The 22,750-nt window shown below is 38.5% G+C and overlaps 1 protein-coding gene across 1 annotated transcript in view; it reads left to right on the forward strand.

Moving 5' to 3' along the window:
• The window catches only part of SPAG17 (sperm associated antigen 17), a 219,620-nt gene that overhangs the window by 66,994 nt on the left and 129,876 nt on the right, over nt 1-22,750 (forward strand). The window contains exons 4-7 of the mRNA XM_028829872.2: nt 2,338-2,469; nt 16,302-16,488; nt 18,444-18,638; nt 19,114-19,295. Coding sequence (XP_028685705.2) covers nt 2,338-2,469; nt 16,302-16,488; nt 18,444-18,638; nt 19,114-19,295 — 696 coding nt within the window. The remainder of the gene's footprint in view (nt 1-2,337; nt 2,470-16,301; nt 16,489-18,443; nt 18,639-19,113; nt 19,296-22,750) is intronic.

Genomic DNA, 22,750 nt, shown 5'->3' on the forward strand with positions numbered 1-22,750 from the left:
GTACCGGGGCAGGCTGTGCCTTTCTGCAGGATGTGGCACATCGAGTCTGCCTCCATGTGGGCAGCCTGAGGGCAGTTCGGGAGGAGGACAGCGCCCAGGGCACTCCTCAAGGCTGCCTGTCCACCACTGCTCTCTCTCTCTCTGTGTGTGTCCGTATGTCATGAGAGCATGGGTGCCTGGCAAACTGGTGAAGCCCCTCATCACCTGTCTCCCCATGTCAGGGCAGGACCTCACCGTTACTTTGATGCTGTGCTGGATTTTTGTTTGAAACCAGCACTCCACATATAGTTTTAGACAAACCAGTAATAACTATCATGGCCTGCAAAATACTTTTCTCTCAGGATGTTTCGTTGTGCTTTGAGTACATTTTAACACAGTGAGGTAACATTCACAGACTCCTAAACAAATCACCTCCAGAGACATCCCGTCCATCGCCATGACGCCAGGCAGGCTTCACCCAAACCCCCCAGACATAGGTGAATATCCTGTTTTCACAGGTCATCAGGAAAAGAGACTCCACAGCCTCTCTGGGGTAACCCTTTTCAGTGTTGACTTCCCTTCAGCGCTGTCATTATCTTTGTATTAGAGGGAAACACTAGACTGCCATGACCTTTAAAAACCCACATTTGAATGTTTTGAATCAGATGTCACAGAGCGTGATTGTCAGCACAGTATTTAGCTGGCATTGAAAAATGCAAACCAAATATTGACATCTACTCTTGGGATTGGATCCAGTCAGACAGCTTTCACTTTACAGTAAACGCCTGACCTGCCGTACCCTTAGGATCCCCTTCGACGTGGGATCTGGTCATCGTTAAATGGTGAGGTTCTGCAGGTGTACTGCTACATCTTTCTGCTCCCAGAAATCACAGCCATCATGTCCCTTTCCCTAAATCGTGTTAGCAGGAGCAGAGCTGCCATAAAAAGCAAAGCACCGTATTTCCTAGAGTCTTCACTTAGACAAATGCAAAGATTTCTGATACTTGGTTAGTTCCTTTGGTTTTTAGAAAAGGCAGCTTTAAAGGAATCTTTCTCTGGCTTTCCCCTTCTGTGATGCAATGCGGGAAACCCCAATGTGGTCTCTAAGAGGTCCAGTTACATTTTGGCACATGGTAATCCATAGAGCCTTCGGCAGTTAGAGGAAAATAGGTACCTCCCTTTCTTCCAGCTATTTCCCTTGGCGAAGTAACAAGTCAAAAGGAACTGGACTGGTCAGGAAAGCCCTGACCAAGAGCTCAGACAAGATACAGCTCCGTGAGATGCAGCATGCGCAGTCATTGTCTGAGACCAAGGGCCTGAAATTGACACCATATGTGCCCCAGGAGTGATTACTCCAAGGGGGGAGAAAAGCAACATGTCAGAACATTTTAGTAACACCTAATTCATCCCAAGGTTATAAATAAATATGATGCTTGCTTAAAAACAAAAGTCAAAAAATACTTCAACTAGATTACTTCTGTGACAGTGCTTCAGGCAGAGGTGAACTTTATTAGGGAGACAACATGAATAAAGAGAAACACATAACTACTTTTTATGGTATATTTTACGTGATTTTATTTTTTTTGCAGTAAATAAAGTGGTTATAGGGCTCCAAGGAAAAGGGCCCAGATGTTAGAGCGTTGTGTGAAATTTAGGGGAAACAAGCTGTAAAAAACACAGTCATAAAACAGGCTGTCAGTGCCACACATCTGGACAATACAGCTGTATGTTCCTAGTGGCTGTCGTCACCCAAAGAAAACTCAATAACCTTATTTCACCCCAATTAGGCTGCATACCAACATGATCAACATTAAGTTGCAGGGGGGAGCAACATTCATATGGCGCCTTTGTGTCAAGCAGCTTTTATCTTTCATTTGAATTTAGTTACAAAGAAATAAAAGACTGCTAACATAGTCATTTCCACTATTATAAAACTCTATTTAATTTATAATGTCCTAATAAGTCAAAGTTTGACAGATTGGACTACTGGCTACGCCAAACAACAATAGACTTTCTGTAGCATGAATCACCCTATCAGTCATCCTAAAATGGAGACCAGCCTGTCTTTTCTCTACCCTTTTCCTGGAGTCTGAGTTTAACACCATCGTTGGAAGCACTCTGCCTTATTGGAAAAAGAAGTCGATATTCAGACAATTCAATTTATTTAAAGTAGAGGGTAAATGCCCCTCTCTGTAGCATTGAGGCATTTTTTACCTTTTTTTTCAGCCAGCAATGAGGTATCTTTCCAGTATGGCAAATAATATAAAATATAAAATTTCCTTTCATCTTTTCATCACTGACAGACTGTGCCAAAGGTTATAAAACATCACTTTTTCTCATAATTGTGTTTCTCTATAGGTGTTAATGGCAGCAAAAGCAATTATGGATAGCGGAGAGAAATTAACCTTACCACTGATAGGGAAACTCTTGAAATTTCAACTTCTCCAGATTAAATTTAAGGACCAACAGCGACGGGAAAATGAAAAGAAGGTACTGTACGATCTGGTGGGTTTTCTAAAGAGGGCAAACGGTGAATGAAATGGAGCCAGGTTTCTCCAGGGGCACTTCCTCTCTTCTTAAGCCTACCATTAAGTGTTACCTGGCAAATTTGGCTGTCACCTCAACTTCTTAGGAAAAAGGCTGTCCAAAGATCTGGAGGGGTTATGATAAACCCATTAAAAATCGGTTCCCTAAAATATGAAGGTTACAATATTCAAAGCATGTGCCCAAGATTGTTTCTATGGCAGTATATTTATATAATAAAGTTGTAGCCAAGAAGGGACCCAGGGAAGAGACAGGGAGTCAGGAAAACTAATATGAAAAGGACAGTTGCGGGGAACCCTCACAGTTCAGGTCTGACTATTTAAGATAGTTTATATGATACTCTATAGATGTGCCTTTTAAAATAATAGGCATATCGGTACCTTCATAATAATCTGAATATTTCAGCAACAATCCACCACTTCTACTTCTATATTACACATCTGATAATTTCTTCATACCTGGATTTTTTGTTTAATTTGCTTATAGAAATCAATCTGTGTGTTTTCCAAAGACTCATATTTGCATATGAAAAATATTTCAAAATGCTGTTAGCAAACTGCTACCAGGTTCACATCCATTTGCTATCATCATAGCCCAAAATAAGATGTTTTTCTTATTTTCCAAATCATGCTGAATTATGTTTGGAAAGCCCAGTGCTTCAGTATGTACATATGTAATGTTTGTGTCTGCATGTGTATGTATGAAATGGATTTGCATATGAAGTCATTTCTTTTTGCCTTAAGTGGAAAAGGCAAAATCAATTCACAGAAGCAAAAAGAGAAAAGTGAAAATGTTCCAATAGTGCCTTCTTCACCTTTTCAAGACCCCCAAAACCTAGGTTTCCTATTTGAATTGGCCTCTCAGCAAGATAATTGTAAAAAAAAATAATAATGCCACCTTCTATTTCAATATAGGGCTTTATGTTTTTTAGAGATAATTCCCATATAGCATCTTCTTAGGGTGGTACATATTGTGCCCAGAAAAATTCTACTCATATTACCACAATTGATAACATAGTTTTCCATCTAGTGAAACTCTTTCCATCGTGTTGGGGGAGTTGTACATTAAGAAGTACTCAGGGTAATTAAGACTTGGCAGAAGAAAAATTGGAAAATTTGAAACTAGTATAGAAACATCTCTTGCCTGTTTAAATTCCAATGCCATACGGGAATCTGAATTATAAAAAGCAGACTGTAATTCTTGCAAAAATTTCTGCAGTTTCTGTTTGCTTTGCCCTTTCCTACAGCACTTAGAAATAGTGCGCTAAAGAGCAGCAATTTACTTGTTTACCACTTACTGCATCATTAATTGTTTATTATAGGAGTAGATTGTAGGTTTCAGTTAACAAATTTTAAGTAAAAACAAATAAAATATCCTAGTAGCTTGGAAAACATTTTTAAAGCTTGCAACAATATAAAAATATTTTTGCACCATTATTTTACTCAGCATTTCTTTGAAATGTGAGCTCTAATAATACAATTAAGAGGTTCTAAAGATATGGAAATAATCTTTATCTGTTGAAAATTTGAGAGTTCTGGGTAACTGGGGCATGAACCTTAGAGTTTTTATTTTCTTTTAAGTATTTAATACAGTAAGAGAACTTTTGAGCAATTAAGAGCCAATGATTACATAATCTAATATGACATCTCCATTATTTTGGGTTCCCAAAGCACCAACCCCAAATCTCTGAGTCACAACCGTATGAGTAAGTGCTAAATAAATTGATGAAAACACGTTGGAATGGAATACAATCAGGAAAATACTCCTGGTAAAGGGGAGATGAAGGCAGTTGTTTGTGGGATGATATCATTGATGTTCATTTCAACAACACTGCCTAAGAGGTCAGTTGAAACCATCAAGGCCAATGCTGGTCAGCCAAGGAGTTTGGCAATAAACGAAACAAGCAGAAAGTATGCAAAGCTGACACCATGCTGTGGATTAGAAGATGAAAAAAAGAAAAGAGGACTTTACCTATATCTTTTCATCTTTCCTGAACCCACAGTGAGATTCTGAAATTTCTACAAGGTTAGTGACTGACTCCCCAACTTTTTAACATCAACATATCTATGTAGATGTTGTCTTTCAAATGTTAATTAATTGCTTACATCTGCACAACCCAAAGAGTGTTTTGTATATTCTATGTTTAATTTTTGAAATTGTATTTTTAAGAACCAGTGCTTGAAAAATATCTGTAATAGAAATTATAGAAAATCTTAGGTGAAAGTGAGGGCAAAAATAAGTAATATAACTAGGTACCTGTTCTAACGTTTTAGTGTTTCACTATATATTTGATCCTGTTTTAATCAATCAAAACTTTTGAAAAAAAGATAAATATAGTTTTAATTGCCAAATACAGTGAAGAAATATCATTCTTTTCAACTTCACTGCTTTTAATAACATTTTAGTCTGGGCTATGGTTAACATTGCTTTTGCTTTCTGCTTTGCAAGAAAGCTTGCTGGGTAATTCATATTATAAGAAATACGAGGAAAGATACTTCTAAAATGAACAGTTTTAAAACCTTCAGCATGTAAATTTCTGGTATACAAATGCCAGCCTCTAATTGCAAATAACTTAAATCTATCTGAAAACATTTATTTATTTGGAAATACCTTGTTGATGAACTCCAAATATAAATATCATGAAGAAAATGTATTGTATTTCCATAAACATATTTTAGCATTTTAGAACTTCTGAATATGACTTTCTCACACAATAATTCTAAATTAGTTTGATTTTATTATATCTTAAAACTTAAATAAAAGTGTTTTGTTTAGAAATATATTTTTCTTACATCCTTATCTCAACATTTGCTTTTGCATTTTTATTTCTATATGTTGCTAATTTATTAATTCAACAAACACTGAAACATTTACAAAAGCAGTGTACTGAACACACATATTCTCATCATGTTCCTTATAATTATAAAGTAAATTGTTTGGTTTTCATTCTGATCCATTTTGATTTAGTCATTATCTGAATATTATATATCTACTCACATTTTTGTGAGTTACATTGAGTTATATTTTATTAACTTCAACTTTTAACTTCAACTTTTGTATTATATATTAATTATGAGCACATTTAAAATCAAGACAATTTTGAACCCAAATATTTTCCTTATATTGATAATTCAACTAAAAGAAAACACTTGATAATAAAAAGAAATGAAAAAAAGCTACGATACAAAAAGTCATTAACTATTTAAATAATTGGCCAAATAAAATCTAGTCTTAGGTTCCTTTGTGTTGAGCTCAGAATGTTTGCACAGGTTTTGGGAGAAGATCCAAATATATTCCAACTGTGCTTTTAATTTATGAATTCAAATAAGTCGTCCATATTTCCTTAGATGTTTTTAGAAAGCGTATCTTTTTTGTAAAAGAATAGTTCGTTCTTTTGCTAGCTCATATGCATGGTACAAAGTGCCTTATTTCCTGAGGTACTAGAATTGAAGAGAAGGAAGATAGGTGGTAAAGAAGTAGGGAAACTTTTTGTAACACTGGTAAACTATTCTTAAAACAATTCAAAATTAAAAGTGTCTACATTTGATAATACATCATGATGAAGCCCCAAGCAACCCAGAGCCTCCTCCAAAAGAGAGACAAAGAGAAATTAGAGTAGTTTTCACAGACACCTTCCAGCTTCCTTCGGTCCAAACTCCGAAACACTGGAAACCTGCCAATGTAATGCCATTTGTGTGTGTGTGTGTGTGTGTGTGTGTGTGTGTGTGTGTGTGTGTGTGTGTGTGTTGTTTTAAAAGAAAAGCCATAGGGACATACCAGGAAATTACAGGCTGGTTAGTTTTGATTCAGTTGTGGTTAAAATCTTCAGAAACTATTTTAAGAAATCAAACAGAGAAAGAGCAGGGACTCGGTTTAGAAGGACCCGTGTGGTTTCAGGAAAGGAATAACTTGCCTCACTAACTGGATGGAATTCTTTGAGGGTGGATTATCGAAATGAGGATCCCACTAAAAGGGATGTTGAATCTAAGGAGCTTCAAAAGCTAACAATTCAGGAGAAATAATAAATGACCCCCCAGCTGGCTTATCCATAAAATAGAGGAGTCCTTTCCTAATTGGCTTGCTTTTAATTAATGAAAACTTTTTACAGACTTCAGGAAAAATGCAAAGAAACATACATCTTTAACATACAGTAGTACTTTAAAATACGGAAGAGCTATGATTACAGCAGCTAATAATTATAGTTACCTGTCATTATTGACTATTTGGCACAGTACCAAGCCCTCTGCACACATTATATCATTTAATCTTTTAAATGACTTTATGAAGTACAGAGTATTATTCCCAGGTTGCAGATGGGGAAACTGAGGGTATGAAAAGTTAAGGAATTTTCCTAAGGCCAAACAGCTACTCTCAGTAGAAGAGCTGGGATTCAGATCCAGAACTGTCAGACTCCAAAGACCATGCTCTAAACCCCAGTACATATCCTTCCTAAGTGTGTCTCAGTAATTATGAAATGGCACTCTTGGCTCACAAATCAGTGGAGTGCCTGCCCAGAGACATTTCCCTGTAGGACCAATGGCTGTGCTCAGTGATCTACTCACAACCATCTGGTTCCACTAATTACACTGCATTCAGCATCCTCAGGTTAAATAGGGGGACAGTGGTCAAAGGAAGGAACAAAACTCACCAAGGAGGAATGCCCTTAGCTAACCAACCACTGATTCCAAAGGGAATCCTGACTTAATTTCCAGTCCTGCCCCCGACCCAGAAATGGCTCAGTCTCTGGGGGAATCTCTTATAACTGGACATCCAGAGATTGTTCCTAATGTCCTTCTGCATGGTAAGGTAGGATAGCATTGGCTGATCTAGTACTAAAGTCTTTCATAGACTACATGGAAAATACAGAAAAAGAAAAGCAAAACATTCACAATGTGTAACCCGATTATAATTGATGTTAAGATTTTGGCATTTTTCTTTCTGTTTCTTTCTGCGCATTTGCTTCTTTACATAGCTGTAATAATTGTAAAAATCCACCCCTTTTTCAGTTAAGATAGATTATAATTTCTACTCATTATCACAGTGTCCATTCTATCATTATTATTGGTTTTGTAATATTTTATGGACTACCATAATTTTCTTAACCATTTCTCTATCGTTGAGCATTTAAGTTATTTCAATATCTTTTCATAATAAACCATGTACTTTGCAGTATAGAATTCTCCATATTTTGGATAATTTTCTTAGCATAGATTTATTGAATTGGATTAATGTTTAAAAATGTTCCTATAATCTTGTATATTCAAAGTGAGTCCTATGGCCTTTTAGACCTAGTTCTCCATTTAAAAAAGAAAAAAAATGGCTCCTGGTCAAATGAGCATGGAAATCACTGTGTATTAGATACAACTCTTGAAGATATTTAAGAACATAATAGCTAATTAAAGATGAAGGAGTTTTGTGAAAACCACTCTATTTAATGTTAACTTACTGTCCCTCAAATTTATGTGATCTTATACCTTTTTTAAGCCTGTCTCTTGTCCCCTAGAATAGATTGTTTATGAGATAGAGTGATATATTGAAAGAGAACTAGAGGAACACTCAGAAAACCCAGTTTCTCATAAACTACATAATAGAGTGAATTAGTTACAAACTCTGTAAGCATGTTTTCTTATCTATATCCTCAACAATACTATTCTGAGGATCTTATTATAAATTTTATATGAAACATGGTTATACATGAATATGTATATGCATTATTATTATTTTTTTTTTTTGAGACAGACTTTCATTCTGTTGCCCAGGCTGGAGTACAGTGGCATGATCTCAGCTCACTGCAACCTCTGCCTCCCAGGTTCAAGTGATTCTCCTACCTCAGACTCCCAAGTAGTTGGGATTACAGGCATACACTACCACACCCGGCTAATTTATTTTTTATTTATTATTTTTTTTTTTTAGTAAAGATGGGATTTCACCATGTTGGCCAACCTGGTCTGAAACTCCTGACCTCAGGTGATCCACCCACCTCAACCTCCCAAAGTTCTGGAATTGCAGGTGTGAGCTAGCGTGCCCATCCTGCATTAGTCAGGAGAATCGCTTGAACCCGGGAGGTGGAGGTTGCAGTGAGCTGACATCGCGCCACTGCACTCCAGCCTGGCAACAGAACGAGACTCTGTCTCAAAAAAAAAAAAAAAAAGAATAAGATGAAGTATAGCTATTTATCATCAGTTCCACTGACATTTACCATTTACCTTCCTTTCATTGTAAGGAATTAGGAGAATGAATACTTATTAGTTATAATTGAATTTTGACATCAAGAAGTCATTTAGAAATAAAATATGATCTAAAATTATGTTGAAGCATCCAAAAACTAGGTTGCCCTATTTTTTTATTTCTCCCTTTAGAAAGTGAGAATAACTTAAGATTAAGGGTTCTAGGTAGGTGTCACTTGATATTCAATTGAATATGTGAAATGCCAACACCTTTTCTGGTTATTGCTGAGACAAGAATCTCGCATCTGCTATGTAACTTAACTGGTTAAGAAATCTCTGTGCCTATCCAAAGCCTTCTCACAGTAGGAGTCATCTAGATGTTTTCTGTACATACTGCATTAAAAAAACAAAAAAAGTAATCTGTAGCAAACTTGACTCTTCTTCATATGCTGGGGAACATGTGTTCCCCAAACATGGTGGAGAGAAGGACTTTTTGAATATGCCCCTCCTAAATTTTTGCCCTGAATTGACAAGAGTTCCCTCTGAATTTTTAAAGTTATGAGTGAATGACCATAGTATGGGAACATGCATGCCATGTTATCCAGAAGCAAGAAAGGCCAGAGAAAGAGTTTGTATGAACTAACTTGAGTTTATAACTGAGGGGGTCAGCTTTGCTGAATGTGCCTGATCTGGTTAACTCCATTCCCACTCCCAGATTTCAATACATAAACCCATAGGTGAGAAGGGTTTACTTAGAATATGAGAAAAAGGAAATGAAAGATAGGAAATGATTTTGCTATGATTGGGGCTTGATACAAAAGGATGTTTCACTTTGAAACCAAGGTAGAATCCTAGGGACCAACCAGCCAATCATTGTCCAGAATTAGAGGGACAAAGAGACTGTCCTGGTTCAACTTCAGTATGGAGGGTGGGAGGAGTGAGGGATAGACTGAATCCAGGAGAGGAACAGGTAGACCACCGTTATGGTCAGCCATGGGGGAGAGCAGAAGGCACTGGGTAGGGTAAAGAACATGTTCAAAAATCCACCAAGGACATCTCGACCTGGATCCAGAACCCAGGAAGACCTGGGTACTTCCATTCGCTTGTATTGTCTGCATATATTTTCTCTGCACCAGAGAATCCTTTCTTTACCCAGGAAATTCTTTACATAGTAATACATACTCTACCAATTGAAGATATATCACTGTTAAATGGAAGAATGCAGGACACCAAGTTATACAGAGAGAACAATAACAGTTATGTAAAAATGATGCAGAAAATTAATTTGAAAGAATGCATTGCACATCTTCTTTACTCATCTTCCCCAAGTGGTAGAATTATGGTGGCTTTTTAAGCTCTTTATATTTTTTCCAAATTTTTAGTAATAATTTTTATAAGAAAAAGTTATTTACAGAAGTAAATCAGGATTTATAAGGGTCCTCTTTAAAAATACTTTTAGCTGGGCATGTTGGCATGCAGCTGTAGTCCCAGCTACTCGGGAGGCTGAGGTAGAAGGATTTCTTGAGCCCAGGAGTTTGAGTCCAGTCTGGGCAAAAGTGAGACTCATCTATAAAAACTTGAAACATTTTTAATACTTTTGCAAAGGTGAGGGAAGTAAATATTGGTAATTTTAATATTAATGGAAATTAGTTTAACATATACTGTTCTCCAGTCTCCCAAGTTTGGCCTCGCTAGAGGAATACAGAGGTAAAAAGGGGAGAAAGGAGAAGTGAGCAGGGAGAGAAAGGGAAGTGAGCAGGACGAGTGGCTGAGGCAGGTGGAGTGCTCTGGAGAAAGGAAAGGGCATCGAGCAAGTGTACTTCAGCCCCTGGGAAGAGAGAGTAGAGGGAGGCAGACAGGTTTGGAGAAATCAGGAGAGCATCAAAGACTGAGACAAGAGTATCATGGAAATAAAATGAGTTTAGGGTTTGAAGTCAGACCAGCACTCTCTACCACAGTTGTGTGTCTTAGGACAAACTCTGTATTAATTTATACAATGGGAATAAAATTACCCATCTTACAGGTTGCCTTGTGAGATCAAATTAAAGATGATGATATCTGGAAACTATACTCTGCTACTGGAATTTATCACTTCCTTTGAATATTTGGTTGTAGTCAGCCCTCCTTTCTGCAGAATCCCAAGAACCAAAGAGAAGAAAGGGCCAGAGAGTTCATGAGCTTCTAGAACTCCAGTCTTTGCTAAAGTGGCTTCAAAGGGATGAGACTTATGTGGCTGCACAGGCTCTCACACCCTGCCTAGGAGAACCTGGAGGGCCAGAGGGCCTCTTACTGTCTAATCCATGATGGGGAGGGGTAACTGTGAAATGATGAAATGAATGAATGAACACATAAATGAATAAATGTTTATTCTTCCAGGTAAACTTTAAAATAGTTTAACCTAAAATGGTTTCATCTTTTTAGATCAAAAGATCACTCTGAGATTGTATTTAAAATTGCAGTTGTAAAACTTTCTGGTGTGTTTTGATGGCCACGTTGGAACTTCTCTGTAGCAGGACCAGCTGTCTACCAACAAGCTGCACAGGGTGTTGCAAATTAGTAAATTTGCCATGACCCGAAGCTTGGCTGTTAGAGAGCCCTGCATGAGTCTTACCAGTGCTTCCAGGCCAACTGCACTCAGGGGCACTGACTTGTGCCTTACAAACCCATTAAAAAAGAGCATGGGTGATAGACCCAGACTGGCCTGGCTTTGCCACATACTGGCTTTGAGCTTGAACAACTAATTGCCCTCACTAAGACTCAGTTTTCTCCTCTGTAAAATGAAAATGATGCTCTACCTATTGTAGTTATTGTGAGGACTTGACAAGATAGAATATTTGGACTATAGTAAGAATGTAACAAATAGAAATGTAATATTAGTGATAATGATAAGGATGATAGTAATAGTGACAATGACAGCCATGATTAGAATAGCCACTTGCTAATTTGCTTCTGTAAATATTACTGTCAGTTTTATGGGACAGACCCCTCAGCATTAACTGAAAGTTTTCTCCCTGTAGACAAATTGTACATAGGAAGACAAACTGTCAGAAAGTTATGTAGTACCTCAAGTCTTAACTAGGGGAGTTAGTTTAATGGTTTACAGTCCTAATGGCCTGATGCAGCCCCCTGACCACATGGCTGTAACTCCCAGGTTACCCAGATCTTCCTTTCCATCTATCAGGAAATCTCTGTCCTGGACAATTTTGAATTAACACTGGCATTCTCTGCCTCTCTGATTCTTCTTCCTTCTTCCTTCTTCCTTCTTCCTTCTTCCTTCTTCTTCTTCTTCTTCTTCTTCTTCTTCTTCTTCTTCTTCTTCTTCTTCTTCTTCTTCTTCTTCTTCTCCTTCTCCTTCTCCTTCTCCTTCTCCTTCTCCTTCTCCTTCTCCTTCTCCTTCTCCTTCTCCTTCTCCTTCTCCTTCTTCTTCTTCTTCTTCTTCTTCTTCTTCTTCTTCTTCTTCTTCTTCCTCTTTGTCCTCTTCTTCTTTTTTTTTTTGATGTTTTTTATTACTGAGGAATGCTCTTCTTACTGGCCTCTTAGTTCTCTAATGATCATTTCCTCCTCTCCACCTAAGCCATTGCCTCCCTTGAACCTTGTCATCGCTGAAGCCCTCATCACCTCCAAAGTCTTGAGATCTCCTGTTCTCTAACCTTGGAAATTTCCTGTCCTTGTCTCTTATTCATAATCTAATATCCTCCTACATAATTTCTTCAACCACATTATAAATCCCAGTCCATAGATCCCAACACTTTCTATTCATTGTCTTCTCCTGCTATTTGTTTGGCTTCGGTTCCATGATCCAATCAATATTATCATTTCTCTGCTCACTCCTGATTCCCCTGGCTCTTCTCTCCTTCCATCACAATCATATTGCAAAACTCCTCCCAGGATGAACTCAGTGATCCATCATTTTCATTTCCATTCCTGAGCAGCTAAACATAAATGGAGAAATTCACACAATTAGACTGATTTCATTTAAAATTAACAATCTCAACATTTTCAATAAGTTCTCACCACTGGCAGAGTCCTACCATATTACCTCAGTAAGCTTGCTCCCCAACTCTCTGACATAAGATAACTCTTATGTCATCTTCCCTATTCAAACCTCCTACCTCTTTCCTGCCTTTTCTCAGTTGATGACTTTGCCTCATGCTTCACTTGAAAAAACTGAAACGTTTTCTCAACACCATCAAGATGTCTCTGTTTCTTGCACCCATCCTCTTCTTGTTGTTCTTAGTTATGAAACTAAGAAATTCCCTCTCCTTCTATCAAGGTCCAGTCATTGACATATTCCTTTGTTCCTATCCCATGTTGACTCCTGGAGAACTTTAGTCTCCTCAGCCCCATATCTTCACTGTCTCCTTCTCTACTGGATCATTCCATCAGCCTGCAAGCATAACATCTCTTGACTTTACATATATACATACCTTGACCTTATACCCCCCTTGCATCCACTCACCCACTGAACAACTCAGAGCTCTGGTTCTGCCTCACAACCAAACTTCCAGAAACAGTTGTCCATAAAAGTGATTTCTCTATTGATACTGCCCTCCTATTTTCCACCTCCACACTCCACCATAATTGCTCTTAATGTTACCTACAACTGCCAATTCTTGTCTTTTTGCTCTTTTTGGTTTCTTAGTTCTCTAGCTTCACACTATATATTTTTTCCTGCCTTTTTAGCCACTTCTCTATCTCTTTTTGCTAGCATCTCTCCCTATACCCATTGGTAAGCATGGAGTCCCTAGCATGATCTCACACTCAATTCTCATATTTCTCAAGAACCCTCACCCACGGTGATTCATCTCTTCCCATGCAATTAACTACTATCTGTATGTTATGCACACCTGAAATTGTAACTGTAGCCAAATTTCTCTTCTGGGGAGAGAATGTGTGTATTGAATTACCTTCTTGACCTCTCAAGAGCCATCTCAAAGTTGACATAACACTGTTAATATTCTGTCCACCTTAAGTAAAAACCATTTATCACCCTAGTCTTCTGTATCTCTGTTTAAATGACACCATCAACCACCTAGTTTCTCAAACTAAATTCCACAGCATTATCTTAATGTACCTCCTTATTCAGACTTCATATCTAATCTTTCAACCCATGAAGTTTCAATACCCAAAATACATCTCTATCTATTTTTCTTCACTCTGCCAACACTTTAATCTGAGTCACTATTGGGTTTTATCTGGACTATTGTGAGAGTTTCCTGAGTCTTCTGGTTTCCAGTCTTGCAAAATCATAGAGCTCATCTACTTAAAACCCTTTAAAATCTTGCCATTGCCTTTTAGTTAAGACATAAACTTGTTATCTCTACCTTGAAAGCCCTGGATGGCCTGGCCCATGCCTTGCCTCGCACACCTTATCTTGGGCTACACTGCACCTCCACTGCTAATTTTCCTGCTGGGCTCATCTCCTTTCAGTTCTTTGAACACGCCTGACTTCTTATGCCTTAGGGCCTTCACACACACACACACACACACACACACACACACACACACACACACACAACATTTTCCCTGCTTCTTATGTGTATGACTCTTGTCTTTGAGGTCTTTGCTCAAATGTCACTTCCACAGAGAGTCATTCATCACCTACTTATGAAAGTGTTCTCAATTGTGTTTCTATAACTACAGTGGGTTTTATTCTTCATAGCAGTCATTAAAATTTATAGTTACATTTTTATCTGTTTGTTTGTATTGCTTTTTCTCTTTCTTTCCCCGTAGGCTGTGAGCTCAAGGGGCAGAGCCCAGCCCCATTTTAGGCACCGATTTATACCTGGTGCAGAGAGAAATGCTAGGACCCTTTCATTCCTCTGTACCTTACCTGTGCTCTCGTTGCTGCCTCTACCCAGTGTTGTGAATGATACCTCCAGCCTCCACTGATGTTTCCCTCTGCTGCTGAGGAAGCCTGGGACAGAAATTGAAGCTCATAAAAATATTCACTGAATGAATGAATGAGTAGATGAATACCAACATCCCATACATTTTCAGAACTTCTGTTCTCAATGAAGTTCTATTGTTAAGATTACCACATTTGTGTCATTGGGAATCGACTAAGGGAGATGTGTGTAAAGTCTGGCAAGCTTGACTTTGGCAATGCCCTCCTTTCCTTCCAATCCCCTTTTTCGGTCTGGCATGGAGCGGTTCCCCCCGACCTCCACTTCCACTCCAGGGATATCTTTTCTTCTTTGACCCTAGCTCTTCTAGGGAGTTAATTTTACCACTTATGTATGTTCTAGCCACGTTGGATTTCTCTTCACTTTCTAGAAATGGTTAAGACCGTTTCACAGTCTGTACCTGCTCCCACCCCAGGCTGTGAGTGACACTTGAAGACCCTGCTGATGATGTCCCCTTCTGCTTAGGAGCAAGTACAGATTGTGGCACTTTCATCACCACTAGAGCCATGGGTGCTAGAACCCATGGGCACCACTGGATGCCAAAGCTAAACTGGGCCCTCTGGAGCCCTTAACATCCAGAAGCCACATGGAGTAGGGGAAATGCTCCTCTCCCCTTCTGTGTCACATTCTGTTAGCTGGGTGTCAAAGCAGCATATCTTCTGTCCCCATCTCTAATGTCATAGAGTTTTTCAAATTTGGATTTTGTGGCCTCAGGTAGATATTAGAGTCCAAGACATTGCAATAATGTAATTAGTTTTGTTTTAATTTTGTTAAGTAGGGATAATAATGGCAATATAAACATATTCCAATTCTTCTGCAGGGCCACCTTATGATCCAGTACTGCCACAACATTTCAATGAGTACAACTAATTCGTATTAATAAACATATGAACTGAAAGTGTAATTACATTATGAAGTACTGCACAACATTTTTGGCAACTGTTTGGAAAGAAAGAAAAGTGGGGTGTTGGGGCAGAATTAATCTTTACATGGCACATGCCAATCTAAGCATGCCCCAGAGCATCATGGAAGGAATCCGTGTTGCCAACTGATGTTTTATTCTGACCCCATCTTTGAAGGTATCAAATAGCAACCATTGGTTATGTCTGCACATTCTTTCATAGGATTATAATAAAAATACTTAGTTAATGTTAAGTTTCCCAAAGAATCTTTCAATCTTTTTAAAAAAATTGGTCAATACATTACTTGTACTATGAAATGCTTTATCAAAGAGATTTTAGCAAAATATCTCTTTTCCTTTTTATTTTTAATTCTTGTTTTTTTTTGTTTTTAATAACCAACCCCAACTCTCTCTGAAACTCAGACAGAGGCTCTCCAGGGCTAGACTAAAAGATAAACCTAAACTCCTGACCCCATTACATACTCAGAATTATCTTCCTGCCCTACCTTCCAACCACTGGGGTGGCTTCTTAGGCCACACTTGGCTCTCCTGTAGGACTGATTCTCTCCCAGAAGTCTCTGTGTAACCAGCTTTCTGACACCCACCCCTCCAGTCCTCATACATAAATGTGCCTTGTCACAACTTAAGCTGGAATCTCCACTAAGCTGACTTATAGAATGAATACATAAAAAATAAAGAGTATACAAGTGATTGAATGAGATGAAGAATTAATTCATCTGGCGGTAGAAAAGCCATTGCTTGCTCACTGTTTGATTTGGAGAAAAAAGTGTTCTCTCATTCCAGGTAATAGAAGACAAACTTAAGTTAGAAAAGGATAAAGGGAAAGCAAAATCTCCTAAGGAGAAAAAGGCTCCAAGTGCCAAGTCTGCCAAAGGAAAGGGAAAAGATCAGCCTGAGGCCAATGCACCAGTGAAAAAGACCACCCAGTTAAAACGGAGAGGAGAAGACGACGACACCAATCGTTACATAGGTCAGTAAGGCGCTGTTGCTGGCGGTGCCTTTCACGTGTTTCGCTCCCATGAGTGAAACACAGTGGTAATAAAATCAGACCAGTTAATTTGGTGACTCACATAGAGTGCGTAGTTTCCTGACCCCAATTCCCTCGCAATCATTTTGCCCTAGGTAGAGACACTAGAATTTTCCTGCCTCACGACCTGTGATGCAATTGGAGCAGTCATCCCAATAACTATGCTTAGTCTTTCCCAGCCTTTCCACTCATTAGAAACATAAATCACTTACTCCCATGACACCCTGAGAGAAAAAGACTTCTATTTGCAATTCATTTGTGTCTGTAAGCAAATTTTTCTTGAGACGGGGTCTTCCTCTGTCCCCCAGGCTAGAGTGCAGTGGCATAATCATGGCTTACTACAGCTTCAAACTCCCAGGCTCAAGCCATCCTTCCATCTCAGCCTCCCCAGTAGTTGGGACTACAGGCACACGACCATGCTCAAGTTTTTTACTTATTAATTTATTTTGTACAGACAGGATCTCTTTATGTTGCCCAGAGTGGTCTTGAACACCTGGCCTCAAGTGACTCTCCCTCCTCAGCCTCCTAAAGTGCTGGGATTACCGGCAAGAGCCACTACACCTGGCTCTCTTAAACAAATATTTATTAAGCATGTGTCTTGCTAGGCCACATTTACACAGTGCAAATAAATGCTGAGATAGCCAGTTGACTGTGCCACCAAGGAGCTTACTATCTTGTGCACATATAGGAAAGTCAGACATAATTATAAAGCAAAATAAAAAGTGATTATGGTCATGAGTGAAACACAGTGGTAATAAAATCAGACCAGTTAATTTGGTGACTCACATAGAGCACATAGTTTCCTGACCCTAACTCCCCTACAGTCATTTTGCCCTACCTAGATAGAGACACTAGAATTTTTCTTACATTTTAGTTTATTAATATAAAAATGATTCATCCTAGGCAGCTGTAAGTAATTCATTCCTGCCTTCCCTTGAACACAAATGAGCTACCTGTTGTTATCTGCATATTTAAATGAGATAGCAGAGGGCTTTCCCATCCTTTGCCAGTTGACTCCCCTCCTGCAACTCTGCTCTGAATCTAATAGACTTGGAAGAAGTGATATTATAAAGTCCGTGGGCAACATCAACATTGATTAGTTTAGTGCTAGAAGAAAAGTCATTACTTAAAAATGAAAAATTGTGCCTCTGTTGCACTATTTGTGTATTGATCTTAATGGGCTTTTGTGAATGTAGTGCTTTTGTGTACCATGTGCTATCAGTATTAATGTGTAACAATTATTCTCACCCTCCAGAATGTCACATTCTAAAATAAACTTACGTTTTACTATTCATAAAACAGTATAACCAGGGCCAAATAAAGGAGAAAAAATGTTAGGAAAGTGCACACCATGTATTTTAAATTTTTAATGCAATAAATACATAGTTACTACATAATCCATCCTCGGATTCACACCCATTGACCTAAGTGCATACAACACTTTTTAAGGGAGCATGTCCATATTCAATATTTCCCTCTCCTGTAAACACCTCTAGTTATAAAATACTACAAAGCTGTAGCTATTTGTAATTCAGGAGTAAAGCCAGATGTTGCTCAAAAGAGATTAGAACCCAGAAAAGTTACAGGCTAAACTCTTTAACAAAAACCCAAGCACACATTTTCCATGACCACAAACCCTATATAGGTTTGTCCTTCTAGTACGCCTATTTCTCATTTGCAAAAGTGATTTAATATTTTGTAAAATAGTCACAGCCTTCTTACTGGAAGAGCAATAATGAAAAACAGTCAACATGACTGCATTCCAGCCAACTGGATCATTTTTGGCAAGCCAGAGGGATTATAAATGCATGCATAATGTATATAGCCATTGAACTGGCTGAGTGCAACCTGCTCTCTTTTACAATGATGGCTGCTCTGCTTTATGGTATTTTGAACAGACGATGAGCCAGATGATGGTGCCCAACATTACATTATAGTCGTGGGCTTCAACAATCCTCAGCTATTAGCAATTATGGCTGAGCTTGGCATTCCTATAACCAGCGTGATTAAAATATCTTCAGAGAATTATGAACCTCTGCAGTCACACCTGGCAGCAGTTAACCAGCAGCAGGAAGTTCTTCTTCAGCCAGAAGGTATGCAGTCTGCTACACAACTTATTGAGTCCTTCAGTATTACCCACTGTCCTTAAAATACAAGTATAATTTTCTGTCCAAAACATAGTCATACAATTCGTACATTATTAAATCTAAGGTGATTAAAATAGTGATTTGGCAGAAAAACTGGTCCTATGTAGATTGTCCTCTAAGAGTGATGGAAATCTTGAACACATTTAGCTCGCAAAATGTGTGACCTAGTCATAATCTTTCTGGGCCTCAACTATAAAATGAAGGCATGAGATAAGCTCATATTTAATATGAATCTCAGAAGTAAAGTTCTCTGATTTAATAATTGTATACTCCAACTTCAAAAATTCATCAAAATTACATTCCTTTATTTACATTTTTCTGGTACTGTACAGATATCTTGCATGTCCATCACCATGTCCACTTAAAGTGGGAAAACATTTAACACTCTTATTTTATAATATAAACATGTTGCTATTATTAGATCTAGAAGCAGAAAAATTGAAGAAAGAAAATGCCATAAAAGAGCTTAAAACTTTCTGGAAGTACTTGGAACCAATCCTGAATAATGAGAAACCTGAAACAAATCTCTTTGATGTTGCTAGACTTGAATACATGGTCAAAGCAGCTGATTTTCCTTCTGACTGGTCAGATGGCGAGATAATGGTTAGTACACACATTACTGAGAATGCGTGGTTTTAATATGTGACACAATGGTTCTATTTGCTCCGTTTATTCATGACATAGATAGTTACTGAGCACTGATTATAAGGCATTGAGCTAGGTTCTTTTATCATCAGGATAATGATAATATTGAATGCTCAATGATGGTTATAGTCTGATTCATTAGCTTTTAGTGTGTGAATTAACAGCAAATAATAAGATGTAGTAATGATGATCAAAAGGATGGTGATTCTTTTATTTGGTGACACATGGCTTTGTTTTATAACTCAACAATGTTCTAGGCAGTAATTAGAATTTTCATATATATTAATTTTAAAATAGTAAATTTTATAGTTTGTTGAATTATGTGTCTGACTTTTTATGTTTCAGTTCCATACATTGCTTTTCTAAACCCTTGCTTTTATTCCCCCCAATTTTTTTTTTTTTTTTTTTTTTTTTTTTTTTTTTGAGACAGAGTCTTGCGCTGTCACCCAGGCTGGAGTGCAGTGGTGTGATATCACTGCAACCTCTGCTTCCTGGGTTCAAGTGATTCTCCTGCCTCAGCCTCCCATGTAGCTGGGACTACAGGCATATGCCACCATGCCCAGCTAATGTTTGTATTTTTAGTAGAGACAGGGTTTCACCATGTTGGCCAAGCTGGCCTCAAACTCCTGACCTCAGGTGATCCTCCTGCCTCGGCGTCCCAAAGTGCTAGGATTACAGGTGTGAGCCACTGTGCCTGGCCCCAAAATCTTACTTTTAATATATTTGGCCTAGAAGGTCTATCCTAATAGGATGACTTGATCTTGGCCCTGTAGTTATCAGGCATTTCCCAAGAGTGGGGTTTCCTGGCCCCTGCTATTGAGGAGCTTGCAGAGAGGCAAGACTAAAACTGTGAAACAGAGAAGCAGTGGTCAAGGACCCACATATCTAGGGGCTCGGTTATGTGAAACAAACTCTTAAGTTTCCTACTAATTCAGACAAAGAAAAAATGGAATGATTGGAAATGTAGTGAATGACAGATGCATGACGGCTTTTTAACAAAACAGAAGGTCAAGTGACTACTTACGGAAGATGTTGTGGAAAGTATTCAGGCATCCCTCTGTTACAGAAAATGTCTCAGGTCTCTTTCTAGTTGACCCCTTATCCCAACTAACAGGGGCCTGGGAGTGTTGAATACTCTGCAGGACGATATATTTCAGCATTAATGGAGCTGAAATGAAAGCGAAGTCCTAGGGAAAGACAATATCAAGTGAGTGCTCTGAAAAAGGCTGGGCAAAGTGGAGTGTGGCGGATGGATGGGTATCTGCATAATAACTGTGGGTAGCTGAAAAGAAAAAAAAACACACAAAAGCCAACTGTCTGAAAGAAGAGTGAGATCAAAGCCTGGAACTGTTTCTACAGCCGAGGGTAGGCTATGGGGCATGGACACTTCAGACTCTGAGTGTCCCTGGTTCTATTACCTTGAGATGGATATGCACTTAAAGAAGTAAGTGATAATGCTGAGGAGAGTGGCTAGACTTGAACCCTGAAGGATGGACAGGACTTGAATAAGTAGTAATGGAGAGATCCATTTGAGTTATAAAGACTCTTAACACAAGGCATTAGATGGCACTATGTAGAAACACCACACTTAAGTCTGATATCCTGATGACTCTCAGCCTTGTTCTCTGCATGGAAAATGAAGCTGAATGTAGAAAAGCTGTGATAAAAAGCAGAGTTAGTTCTGGGAAAGACTGGAGACTCCAAACTCCCTTTGTCTTTGCCCCTCCCCACCCCTTCATCTAGATAGGTTCAGCTTTCCTGTCTTCCACTCTCCTGCCTCCTAAACCTGAGCTCACAGAAGGACCCACTGTCCTGTCCTTTACCATTTCATGTTGCCTTGGGTTAATATGTTTCCCTATCCTGGAGATATTGGCATTCCAAGTAACATATGAACATTCCATCCTATTTTCTTGAAATTCTAGATTATACTCAAAATGTGACATATATTGGGGGAAGAGGCTATTTCTTTGGGATCCTGAAATCCCACCTCAAATCCAGCTTCTTACTCTGTCTTCCACAGACCAGTTGTTCTCCCAAGCATGTAAAATCTCTGGTTAATAAAACTCACATCCACAAAGTTAAATTTTGAAGAAACACCGCTCCTCTCATTTGGGCCAAGTCCTGGCTACATACCCTATAAAGAACTTGTGTACATTTTTGGTTCAACAGGGTATGGGAGATCCCAGCCTTATAATTCTTGAACCATAATTCATTCAGAGGAGAATGCTTCTAAGTCAGTCTCAAACCGAGTACCTTTTGCTCCATCTCTAGCTAGGGCTCCCTACTGTGTGTCTTCTTTACTTTCCAGGCACAGGCTGAATAAAGCTGAAATGCATTAGTCTAAAATTGTGTACATTCCATTGCATCACCAGAACATAGACATGAACACTATGGTATACAATGGCAACTTCAAAGGACCGAGCAACATTTCTAGCACTCTGCTTCCCACTGCAGTGTCCACAATTTCCTATTCATTAGATTTCAATCACTTCCTTTCAAAGAAAGTGGTAGTGGCTATATTTTACTTTAAAAATACAGAATGAAAGAGTTTAAATGGAAACTAAAGTTCAGAAAAATTATTTTATGTGGAAAAATATTACCATTCTAGTTATGGTGGAACATTCCTGACTTCAGAAGTGGAACATTAATGTAAAGGGTCTCTAGTTGGGCCAGGAAGGTAACTGTCAACAATGAAAACATTCAGGTCTCTACAGAGCCAATTAGGGCTGTGTTGCCCAGCTTCCCAGACTGATCTATTAGTAAATTTGCAGGTATTTACTGAATATCATCTTATACCAGGGCTGTGGTCTGGGTCCAACTGTCGTAACCTTTTAAAGCCCATGCATGCCTCTCTAAGATACGGTTTGTGAGTGAAGCACTCAGCATTGAGGATGATGGGGAGGGAAAGTCTTGAAAATGGTTCAGTCATTAAGTTGGATTCTAGAAGAAAAAGTCATTGAATTTTATAGGTAAGATCAAAGTTCATTTTAAACAAGATCATTTAATAAGAATAAAAATGATAAATCTACCCCTAGTAGAAGCAGATCAAATGCATAGTGTCACCTTTAAGCTATATCTGTAAACTGATAATGTCTTCATATCCAGGATAGGATCCATCCAAGGAGCCCTCTTCCCCTTTTATTGGAGGAAAGCATTTGCAACCTTTCCAAACTTTGGCTGCAAACAAGCAGGCTATATTTCTGTTGAACCAAGGTAACAAAAGCTTTACATCAAATAAATGCCCTTCAAGGCATGATAACTGTCCCTGGAAGACATCGGCAACATTTCAAGTTAAGACCCTGGTTGCTGAAATAATGTGTTGTCCTTAGCATATGATTTGCTGTTGGATTTTAAAATCTATTATCTAGATTAAGCTAAGGGATCACTGGGCAAAAGTTTTACTCTATTTCCTA

Source organism: Macaca mulatta, chromosome 1 (genome assembly GCF_049350105.2).
Source record: "Macaca mulatta isolate MMU2019108-1 chromosome 1, T2T-MMU8v2.0, whole genome shotgun sequence".
NCBI classification, from domain to species: domain Eukaryota; kingdom Metazoa; phylum Chordata; class Mammalia; order Primates; family Cercopithecidae; genus Macaca; species Macaca mulatta.